At 31.7% G+C, this 12762-nt stretch overlaps 2 protein-coding genes across 3 annotated transcripts in view; one reads left to right on the forward strand and one right to left on the reverse strand.

The window, feature by feature from the left end:
* LOC128162822 (melanocortin receptor 4-like) overlaps positions 1–12762 on the forward strand; it is a 41489-nt gene that overhangs the window by 4332 nt on the left and 24395 nt on the right. The gene's annotated exons all lie outside the window — the stretch shown is intronic.
* LOC128162821 (DNA mismatch repair protein Mlh1-like) overlaps positions 1–12762 on the reverse strand; it is a 64586-nt gene that overhangs the window by 4077 nt on the left and 47747 nt on the right. For both annotated transcript variants that reach the window (XM_052826219.1, XM_052826220.1), the window contains exons 9-15: positions 12610–12722; positions 9180–9273; positions 4732–4885; positions 3798–3873; positions 1284–1449; positions 808–908; positions 443–551 (exon numbers count right to left, since the gene is read on the reverse strand). In XM_052826219.1, the coding sequence (XP_052682179.1) occupies positions 443–551; positions 808–908; positions 1284–1449; positions 3798–3873; positions 4732–4885; positions 9180–9273; positions 12610–12722 (813 nt within the window). The remainder of the gene's footprint in view (positions 1–442; positions 552–807; positions 909–1283; positions 1450–3797; positions 3874–4731; positions 4886–9179; positions 9274–12609; positions 12723–12762) is intronic.

Below are 12762 nucleotides of genomic sequence, written 5' to 3' on the forward strand. Positions count from 1 at the left end.
CTTGTTGTTAGTCCACGTTATAGTACAGTTACCTTATTGTTAGATCACTTTATAGTTCAGTTACCTTATTGATAGTTCAGGTTAAAGAATAGTTAACTTATTGTAAGTTCAGGTTATAGTGTAGTTACCTTAGTTTAAGATCATGTAATAGTACAGTTACCTTATTGATAGTTCATGTTAAAGTACAGTTACTTTATTGTTAGTCCAAGTTATAGTACAGTTACATTATTGTTAGATCACCTTATAGTTCAGTTACCTTATTGTTTGTTCACTTTATAGTTCAGTTAACTTATTGTAAGATCATGTTATAGTTCAGTAACCTTAATGTTAGTTCACATTATAGTACAGTTACCCTATTGTTCACTTAATAGTACAGTTACCTTAGTCCATCTTTTGGTACAGTTACCTTAGTAACTTTAAGATCATGTTATAGTACAGTTACCTTAGTTTAGTTGTGTTGACTAGGTAGAGCTTTGTCTGATGTTGCATTAAGGAGAACTCTTTGTTCACACACCCCACAAACTTGTGAAACTGGAACATTTCCCTTAAATCTAAATTATTAAATTTTTAATTTGAGATGTTTTTCACAAAATGGATTGACACACATCAAGTGTTAAAAAATATCCTGAATTTTAGGCTGAGTAAAAGTGAAAATATGAATAATGTGATAAAGCCAATAAATGCACAGTTTTCATCATGAATTTCTGTAATAAAGTGTCACATGAAAATCAAATATTCCCTGCTTAGAAAGATAAAATTCTTTTTTCTCCCTCTGTGCAAATATGTCTGATTTCAGTGAGTACTGACTTTTATGCATGCTTTCTTGGACTTCCTCTTGAAGAGACAAAATACTGGTGAGCTTCACAGGCCTCTTCTTCTGTTGGACTCCACAGCTGGGCATCTGCATCCTGTAACAAGAAATACATGTACATAATAATTGACTTGCTTCACATTACTCCCCTCTCCCAGCCCTATCCATTTGTGAAAAAAAGTTACTCTGCATATGTTTTGACTTGGTTTTTGCTTTTTTGTTTTATTGTAAAACTGAACAAGAAGCAAGCAATTATGATGAAACAGGAAAAAAATTAAAGTAACTGAATTTTTTTAAAGGAATACTCACAGGATTTGGACATGAAATTGTATTGTATCTTATATGCATGTAGTGAAACTTTATCAATATTGACTCCATCAGATGACATTGCTGAAAGTGAGTGATGTGGCCCATGGGCCACTTATTAAGACATGAGGAATAAATGCCTATTAAGAAAGTTATTAAAACATACGTTTGGTCACTGGTCGATGTTTCCATTGGTTGGGCAGAGTCAGACCTGATTGGCTGAATTGTTCTGTCTGCGGAGGAACTGGATGGGACCGGTTTCACAAAGGCGTCCAGCTTCTGTTCTCTACTGTCTGTTCTGACCATGTGATGAGCATACGTCTTCTCAGCTCCTGACATATTTGGAGAAAAATCATTTACAAAAAGATATTACAAGTACATCAAAATTTCCATTTTTATTCCATATCTATTTACATTGTAGGATGTAAAAACCCAAAACTTCATTTTTTTATCATCAGCATAGGGGCACCCTTTTAGGCACCCGTTTGCCCACCTACCCACCTGCCCGCTATTTTCACCAATTCAATAACCAGATTTTTCATTTGAAAAACTTGGTTAAAAAATAATTGTTTCCTTTGGTTTACTGAAACCTGCCTTAAGAGTGATAGCGTAGTAATATATATAGGCAACATTACATACAATGGGTTAATAACATCAAGCCCTGTAGCTTCATTACCGTCAACAACAGTTTTATTTGATAAGTAATTGAAAATCTCATGTACATGTACTTGGAAAATGGCTAAATTGTAAAACAAAATGAATGATCAATACTTAACAAAATTTAGTAAAATAACATACTTATCATTTTTACTTGTTTCAAGATGAAATATTAATTCTAGAGTAAAACACAAGTACATTATAATTAACATATTGATAAATAGCTCTTTTTAAAAATCTGAAAAAGTTAGAATGGTTAAATCCAAAATTCTGCAAAAAAGCTGTTTCTAACTTTCTAACTTTCCATTTTACAAGAGTTACTGTTCCTTGTTTGAAAACAATATAATATATTTAAAAAATTTTAAACTAAGGTCAAGATCTAGTAAATGAGTCCAGGGGCTTTACAATTTTCACAATGCATCCAAAAAATAATGGGTCCATTAAGTTTATGGAAACATTAATGGGTGCGGCTGTTAAAATTAACCTAGTGTTTTATGAACATCGCCATTAGCATTCAGTTTATGGGTGCACTGAATAATGGACGTTTTGTGAATACCAAAATAATTTTTTATTAATTTGGCAGGTGAGTTTGAAAGACCCAGTATCTTACAAATGCTTTTTCAATATGGTCCCAGAGAGTTTTTAAGTGCCAGAACCATTATGACTTCATAATTAATTTGATGAATCTTTTTCCCATGCATACTTTGCAGCTTTAAAGTAATTCTACATAAAAAGAAAAAAATTCTTGACATTCTGTAATAATCATGAGAAAAGAATTCCTTGCTGATACCTATATTCAAATTAACATAATTTTGAAGAGGGGGTCAGGAGCTTGTTTAATGCCATTTTTGGAGAGACTGTAGGCATTCTAGATATATTTCATTAGTAAATAATGGGCAAAACTCTTATTTCCTTCATATTTCATTGAAAAAAGACAGTTCAAAACATGATTTTTCATTGTTTACCCGATACATCCTACAGAACATTCTAAATTATTGTTATGAAGCATCATTAAAAGAATTTATATCATCATGGAATTTCACAATACTGTAGCAACTTTCATTTACTAGATCTTGACTTTATATGACACATCTGAAGATGAATTTGAAAAGCCCATTCAAAGAGAAGCAGACTGTGTGTGTCCTTTTATGAATGACCTCAAGTATCTACATCTTCTAAGCATTTAACTTCATCCATCGACTGTTCTCCATTCAGTCAAACAAAGTAACAAGTGTTTGAGAGTTTCTGGTCACTTAAAACAAGCTATTTGTCCTCATCAAAGGATGTATGCTCTTTAAAATATGTTCTAAAAATAATTTTGCTGATGACCTTTTATGACATTCCTCAGCCTTCTGATGAAGGGCTTTACACATGAAAATTATTTATAAATAATAATTAAATTCCAATTTTTATAATACTAATTTCAAGGAAAAATATGTCAAAAAACAGCTTGGGCTTCAACAAAGGGTGAGTAAGTTTTTGTTTCTTTCAATGTTTATTTCTCTCTGCATTCAAACTTATTGTTTGCAGAGAGAGAGAGAGAGAGAGAGAGAGAGAGAGAGAGAGAGAGGGGGGGGCACCAACCAATAAAAATATTTCTGGACACTACAGTGTGCTAATAAATTAATATTTCTATAAAGTATTGAGAAGAATTGATTTGTCAGCACTGACAAGAATGGTCACTAATATAAACATATTTTCTCAAATTAGATCACAAAATTAGGATGAGTTTGTACATTGAAATTTAGATTTCTCAGTATAAATGCTGTGACCTGTACTGCTAGATTTAGAAAAGCTTGGATCCTCCTCTTTACCAAGTAATTTAATGCACTAACCTGTACCACTAGATTTGGAAGAGCTTGGATCCTCCTCTTTGCTGAATAATTTAATGTACTAACCTGTACCACTAGTTTGGAAGAGCTTGGATCCTCCTCTTTCCTGATTAATTTAATGCACTAACCTGTACCACTAGATAAAGAAGAGCTTGGATCCTCCTCTTTGTTAAATAATTTAATATACTAACCTGTACCACTAGATTTGGAAGAGCTTGGATCCTCCTCTTTACTGTCCAGAGACACTGGTGCACCAGGAAGGAGAGCCTAAAGCAAAAGAAACTGAGTTATAAAAACAATTTGCAAAACAGGACCAATTTTGAAAAAAAATTATTTACCATAAACATATACTGTGGAATCATTTTTATTTGTGGCGGTCAATGTTTGTGGGTAGCCAAAATTTTCCTGGTTCATGGGGGGCGTTATTTCTTTGGTAGCATAATCGGGATAATTTTAATTCCGGTAAATATAAAACAAATGATTGTATATATCAAAGTTTGTGGGGATGTAAATTCGGGGGGCAAGGGTTACCCACGAAAGCCACGAACATTGACCCCCTATGAACAATGATGATTCCATAGTATATTGACTATGGTACAACTTCTCTCTGGTAAGAGAGGTAACTCTAGTTGTAATCAATGATTTGGTTATTATTTCTGTATGAAATTTTACTCCATAAACACTGTGTAGCTGGATAATATTCAGGCGGAGGAAGTACTGGCAAATTTATCAAAACAGAGTCTAATATTTTGATAAAATTATTATAATAGTAAAGAATTGTAGAAATCAATATGGAAAATAAAAGTAAAGAATTGTAGACATGAATATGAAAAATTATAGTAAAGAATTGTAGACAAGAATATGGAAAATAATAGTAAAGAACTGTAGACATAAATATGGAAAATAATAGTCAAGAATTGTAGACATGAATATGAAAAATTATAGTAAAGAATTGTAGACATGAATATGGAAAGTTATAGTAAAGAATTGTAGACATGAATATGGAAAATAATAGTAAAGAATTGTAGACATAAATATGAAAATAATAGTCAAGAGGTGTAGACATGAATCTGAAAAAGTAATATTTTTCATCATGGATCATGAAGCCAATGCCAAGTTTCTAACCTGAGTGTAGTAGGTGCGACTTGAGTTGGCTCCCAGTAGTTTGGTCTCAATGGCGGCTTGGATGCTGGAAATAATGGCGTCCTCATGGAGGAAATGAACCTCATGTTTTGTAGGATGCACATTCACATCTATATTCTGTGGCGCTATCTCTATACTGAATAATTAAGGTCAAAATCTAGTAAATGACAGGTGCTTATACAGGTTTATGAAATTCAAAATATTAAATCTTTTAAATAATGATGCTTCATGAAAATAGCTTTGTTTGATCAATGTACTAGGGCTTAAAATTTTTGGTAAATACATTGAAAAATCAATAGACATGTTTTAAAACATCATTTTCTACAAAATATGAATTTTAAGGAAATAAGTAACTTTTGGCGTATTGTCCATTTTTTACTAATAAAATATAGAATGCCTACAGTCTCTCTAAAAACAGCATTAAACAAGCTCTTGACCTCCTCTTTAAAATGATGCCAAATTAAATGTAGGCATTGGGATTACTTTTCCCATAATTTGACATAGAATGTCAAGAAACTGTTTCATGATCATTTCTACATAATTCATTATAACAAAGCTGCAAACTAAGGGAGAAAGATTCATCACATCAGTTATATGACATCATAATGGTTCCAGCATCAAAAAGAGACTCTAGAATCATTTACTTGATCTTGAACTTAAGATATATACAGCAATGTTCAAAGGTTTACTAGGGTATGAACTTGGTTGGTCATGTGATCAAATCAAATCCTGTGAAGCCCTGAAAGGGCTTGTCTGAAAATTTGAGAGCGATCATGATCATTGTGATGTCAAAATTATGATTGCTTTAATTGACCCATTAAAGATTTCAAATAGATACTAACCTTTTGCTTTTCTTTTGCTATTCTATAGGTTTATTTGCAAAATAATGTAAAATTAATATAACTTTGAAATTCATGCAAGAAAAAGATGGGTTAAAACAATTTTGCGTTTTATAAACCACTTCACAATTTATATAGCATAAGCTGCATTAAACCAGTTTACAACTTACATAAATTATGTAGATATTAAATCAGTTTAATATATATACTTTCATTGATATTTATTGATGTGAATTTGTCATTCCACGTATAAATCTTAATTAGCAAAGTTTCAGGTCAGATGTTTTGACATAAAACTACCACCAATTTATTAGTTATTATTAAAATGATTATAAATATAAAATTTACTCATTTGGAAAAAAAAAAACTCTTTTAAATATTTAGCTGATTAATGTGGTCGAAAAGAAGTTAATTTGTATAGAGTGCCCCAATAATTCACATTCTTATCTTAGATTATCAGAATGTATTCTCCTTGGGCCTTTAATTCAGGACATTTCCTTGATTACATTTTAGAAAATAAACCTTTCTAGAGCAACACCTTGTGCAGAAAGCTTCGAGTTTTACTGATTTAAAATCTTTCATCATGATGAATCAAACTGGATTAATTTTAACAAAGTTTCATCACAAAATCTGTCCATTTGGGTAAATAGACTCTCTGTAATATTGACAGGTTTCCGATGATTTCATTATCTTAGAGGTTAATTCTAAGGACGGGGGAAGTATGTAGAGTGCTTGTACCATGCTAAATTAATTTGAAAAACTGCGTCTTTCAAAAAACTATTCACAAAAAACGTATTCATGAGAATTAAATCTTTTGAGTTTTTCTCCATTCTTTCAGGTCTTCGTTTTGTTTTTAAATAAATATTAAATTAATTGAGCCTGTTTGTAACACAACTATATCAATGGATGTCCTATTTCGAAATATTACAACTGTTGTTAGATTAAAGCATTCATCATTCTTGGCAATCACTTATTCATGTGATCGTATTGACAACCTTCCATCCCTACCTCTGTCAACTAATCTTGACCTAAAAAAATAAAATCAAGAAACCAATTACAGTGATCTAGTTGCTCCCTTGGGTTTTGCTACGCTTTGTATTTCTGTCTTCTGATGTTGGAAATGTCACATATATTGTGTACTTAACACAGAGATAGGTCATTACATTAATTAAAAATTAATTGGAAATAACAAACAAAATACAAAGTCACATATCAGCTTAAAGGACTGCGCAGAAGAATTTTTACAGTCAAGAGTAGTATTTTCTATTCAATAATTCATTAACCTATTTGTGGCATAAAAAAAATAAAAGAAAGATTGGCATTCATAGGAACTGAGGGCCTCATTAAGAAATTTAGTTTCATAGATATTGAACTAGATATAGACCAGTCATACATTGCTTCAATACTCACACAGGGTTGAATATTTGGTCCATTATCATGGGTCAATCCACATCATTAATCCATATCCCCAATACAAAAATCCTTCAAAGGATGTACTTTTAAATTAATGGACAAACAACTTCTCTTGAATAATCATTTGAGCATAAATGATATCCAAGTATACGGTAGATCAAAATCTATGACTTTTTACTCCTTTATAAACTTATCAATCCCAGTGTATTTCTAATATATCTATCCATAATGGACCTAAATTCTCATCACAAATTGTGAGTTTATCTTCCCTCATGCACCCCTCCTCTATCCCTCTACCTTTAAATCATATTATGCTTTGAGATGCGTATGATGCATTTTTGAAACACTTTATTCAGTGCTCAAAATAAAATATCATAGTTCGAGTTGCATTAGGATATAAAATAAGCATTTGGTCATTTTTATAAAATAATAAGTAGTAACATCAAAAAATTATAATAGCTCCAAGAGAGTGAGTGGAAAAGACCAAAAAGGAAAAAATCAAATCAGTCTGGGGACTGTAATGATTTTAAGAATGATTATTTTAATTTTAAAATCTGCAGAAATCTGTGCTTCAAAAAATAGAAAAATCACATTTCTGATACCTAATAAATCTATACAGGTAAATATTCACCCCCATTTTTTTTTTCAACCCTTTAGCCCTCATTGTCGGGGGCAAATTTAAGACTGGGAAAATTCCTATGTTCCAAGTTATCTCTTTTGTACACAAGTGTGTCAGGGTAAATTTAAGAGCGGCGAAACCGTTTGCAAGCTAGTATAGAAGGGCGAAAATAACATGGGGCAAAAATAACCCTGTATACAGTATATTATTACAAACTACATGTCATATGTAAAATCATTGATATTTTTAATACATCTCTTTTTCTTAATTGGAGAGCAAATGACAAAAGTGGTGGCTACACATTATAACATATGGTTCAATGTTTGTCATGCAAAATTCAGCCTCAATTTTGAAAGTATTTTCATACATGTAATAAGAAAATCATTGTCGAATATAAATACAATTCGACATCAAGAACTAATTGCCTAAGTAATATTCTCCGTATTCTTGAGCAAATGTTTGATGATAGCAGCCACACCATTTTCTATCCAATTTACTGTCAACAAGTTCAAAACATTTGGTAATACATCCATCTGGCTTATTACAAAATGGCCTACTTATTGCCACTAATCACATTTGCAATTATAACGTACGTGACAAAATGCACTAGATATGTTAGAAGGACATCAACTAACTGATATCTGATACGAAACAAGAAAGTTAATTGCTCTATGTTGAATATCAATGAAAATCAATATAATACATTTATAATGACTAGCTATGTCAGCAAAATAAGTTTTTTTGAGCCATCAGACAGTATAAACTGCTGAATGAAGCCAAAAGTTCATTGAAAATCTCCATCTTCAGGGTTTGTTTTGATTGTTTATCATTTGAAATTGATTCTGTTGCGCAAATTTTCCAGAAACACTAACAAGTATTCTTTAGATGCAAGAAAAATATATACAGTAAAACACGCTTATAGCAAACACGCTTAAAATGAATTGACGCTAATAGTGAAGTTATTTTTATTTCCTTTGGGTTTAAAACATATTTTGAAACTAACAAATATCTTGAATGACTAGCATGAATGCTGATTCATTTCCAAAGCAATACAAATTGGCACAAATTTCTAGTTTAACATTTTAATTGAGAAACTAGCTAATAAAGTGAAGCAGTATCCAAGATGGTGTCAGAGCTCCCTTGTTTTTTTCCTTCGAGGTACCCATTTTTTTAATGATTTTTTTTTCTACACAAGCCACTGTGGGCTTAATAGATTTGACTTTAGATAACATAATTACCAAAATTGGTCACTGTGCTGTACTTTATGAAAATTTAAAGATACAGGTTCAGGTGAGCTAAAAACCAAGGGCCACATCACTCTTCCGACAAGTCAACAGACACAATACATATAACTCTTGTGAAAAAAATTTTTTCTAGCCTTCACCTCAGGTGACCTAGGTTGCAACAGAATTCAGATTGACCAAGCAATGAACTGTCCTTTCCATGCACGCCATCAACTGATCAGGCCGAAGATCATTGTTTGCCATGACTGTCACTGTGTTTAATGCCTGCACAGAAGACTTGCTCATTTCTGCAAAAGTTGTGGTTTCGATGCTTACCTGAGATAGATAAAAGGATGCATATTTTTGGGGAGATAGGCTTGGTAAACAGAGTCTAAGGCTTTCCGAAGTGAAGACGAGTCGACCAATCGATCTACAACAAAAACCAAAATGTTTCATATGCATAATGATTTTTTGGGGTGTAATTTTGCAATGATGCTCACTTCACTCAAGTTAACCGAAATTTGGTTCCATTAATGTTTTTTGTTATGTCTCTCTTTATCTAAATTTGGAATACCAGTACCACAAGTGTCATCCAATTAAAGTCAATATCAGCACATTAATGCCCATTCTGAGAGAAAGGTAGTAAAACAATGAATACATGAAGATAACTGACCACCTTGATTGCTACACATAACCATTCTGGACTGTCAAAGGTAAAAATAATTTTTTCAAAGACACATATGGTTGCAATAGGAAACTAGGTTCCCAGAGACTTATCATCAATCAGGGCACTAGGTTGCCATGGTGCCAGCAGAATTAACTCTCTCCATTATCATTCTATGTTCTTCCCTCACAATGCCAATAATTGTCATTTTTGTATTCATCTTAAGAGTATATATTAATCAATCAAATGAATTCAAGGCACGATTTATCTGTTTTCTAAAAGAAATTAGTCGTAGCGTGCTTCCTAAAACATTGTAATGACACCATTCCAACACAACTGTATAGTCAGATAGACTTTCAGTCCATTTTGTATTTATTTCCCCCCTTTCATATTTAACATTTTTTTAAAAATAGAAATTCACCTACAAAAAATTGAGCCCTCTCAAATATACTTTTTTTTCATGAGGACATATTGTAACAATGCTGATCATATAATGAAGCCTAAATATCACTTAAACTGTCACAGTTTCTGCTTAAGGTACCTCACTACATTAAGGCTTATACTTTTTATGACATTGTGTCACAAGATGGTGATTTAAATGTTTTGTTAAATTGATTGTAACAATAGATTTGGTTGAATATCACCATAACTCATTGATTAAAGTATTCGGCTTGTGAACCGCAGATCACAAGTTCGAATCCACGAGCAGATTTTGTTCACAATTTCTGAATGTTTTTTTTTTTAACATCATAGATCTTTATTTGAAACTGCAATTTTTTTGGCCTATTTGACTAATGTATACTTCTTATGCATCATACTATCTTTCATTAACATGTACCAGTAATTTTCTGCTGTTTTAACTTTTTCAAGGTGTAGTGGTCCACCTTAAATAACTAGAACTGTCCTAATGGGACTAATACCCCCGCTAGGCTAATTTCAAATGGGACAAATAATTGAATTGAATAATAATTAAGGTTTGGAACACATAAAAAAAAAAATTCTAGAATTGTAAAAAAAAAAAAATAGTTTACAAAGAAAAATCAAAATTGTCAGAATTTCACTGTAAATACATATCTATAACAGTAATACATTTACAAATGTATGTATTTGATGATATATTTTTTTAATTTAATTGATTTAAAGAAAAACCAACAAAATGACAAAAACCCCTCCCTTTGCAGTGAATAGAAGTACCGGTAGCCAAGCAATGCTCTTCTGTTGATAAAACTTTCAATATCTTTCTTATAAGAGTCTTGACAGATGCAATTAGTTGTTTCAAATTTTCCTCACTTTCTCCTATGGCACAATTGAACTCCATATCAGAAAATTGATCCCATAGGACTATGATTTTCTTTGATGAGCTTGTTAAATTTAATAAACTCCCAAAACATTACCATAATTACCATACTATGTAAAAATATGTAAAAAAGAAAATTTAATATTACTAACAATTTTAAATTGCCAAAACACTACAATCATATCAGTAATTTTGAATTTCATTTAAATTAATGCCCAATAGGGTCACTTCATCAAATTACTTGACAAATAAATTTAAACAACCTCTAAAAATAGTTTAACTTCTTTATTAATAATTATATTATTTATTTCCTTATAATGATAGACCTTTTGGTTTACATGAAACAGTTTTAAAATAGCCCCAAAACCATCACCCATTTTACAGATTATCAATTTCCCCTAAACACATGCTCCATCTGAACCATGGCTCAGATAATGGCTCCCTTGGGACAAATGAATTCAGCCACACTTGTCTTTGATGTTCTCATTAGCTCCTAAGAATTTATCATTGACAAACAAAAACTTTGCATTGTCAGTTGATAGAATACTTAAAAAAAATAATTTTTTTTTTATTAATTAAGACATAAAGACAAAAAACTCCATCTGGATGTATTTATATAAATATATTTTAGAGTGTTTTCTATTAATTAATTAATAAAATCTGTAAGGATTACCTCCCTTACTTTTCAACATTAGTGTACAATATATAGAATAAGGAAAATGAAAAATGTCATAAAATCATTAAATCTTGTCTGATCTTAAAAAAAATTGCAGGTGCACATCTTCAGATGGTGTTCAACATATGTACAAATTTTCAAACTGTTCCATGCAGTAATAAAAAATTCTATAGGGGGGACAAAGTTGCGTCTACAGACAGACGGACAGACGGACAGACAGACAGACGGACAGACGGACAGGGTGAAACCAATATACCCCCCTAAACTTCGTTTGCGGGGGTATAATAAGTTTGATATTACCAATTGTCATTTAATGTTTCAAACGTACACCGATAATCCAATTTTATTGCAGCAGTTTCAAAACTTTGATACAATAAGGACATCTATTCTGTGAATGTCAAGGAGGGTGCAACATTTTGCAGATTAAATACAGTACTGTAGATTTATCATTTGTTATACGTGTTGTGTGGCTACACGTACAGAATCACAATTTAATCTGTCAAAATGCTTCACTCTTTATTAAATTTCATTTTATTTGAATATTTATCCATTGATCCTTGCTCGCCATTACGTAGTCAGCCACCTTTTGACTTGTCACGTGGTCAATGTTTGTTTAACAATTTTCGGTGATTCATGCACCTGTCTCGTCTCAGACTTCTCGGGTAAATCGGGTGTTTGAAAATTTATCAATTACAAGGATTTGATTGAAAAGTATTTCCATCATAAGTATTCTGTTATGCAATTAATGTTTTCCAAATAAAAAAATGAAAATCGGCATTGTAATCACGATCAAGGAGGGCTAAAATATTTCAGAAGAATTATATATTTTGCAAGATATTAGATGATCAAGGCCTAATAGTAAATACTAAAATTAATTTGCAACAATGTTCTCCAAATCTTCTAATCCGGTCAAATTTTTCAGAACCACCCTCTGCTGGATTAGACAAGTTTTACTGTATATATTTTGATTGTAAAAGAGCACTTCTTGAGACTATAAATATGTACAACTTTGTTGTAAGTTCTGTAAAACACATCCCTGAATTATAACCATTTCTTAAATACCAAGACTTTTTTAAAAACTAACTCCATTCTGCTTTTAATATAATATATCTATATACGGTATACTTACGGTTTATGAACAAGAGGAAGATGCATTTTTTCATGGAATAATTGGCATTGGTTACGTAGCCATGGCAACTGAAGGATAACTTCTTATCTTCATGCTCAACCTCCAACAACTCCCTACAAAACATTCAATCTCTGCTTGAGTTCATGTCATGGC

Source organism: Crassostrea angulata, chromosome 9, assembly GCF_025612915.1.
Source record: "Crassostrea angulata isolate pt1a10 chromosome 9, ASM2561291v2, whole genome shotgun sequence".
Lineage (NCBI taxonomy): Eukaryota > Metazoa > Mollusca > Bivalvia > Ostreida > Ostreidae > Magallana > Magallana angulata.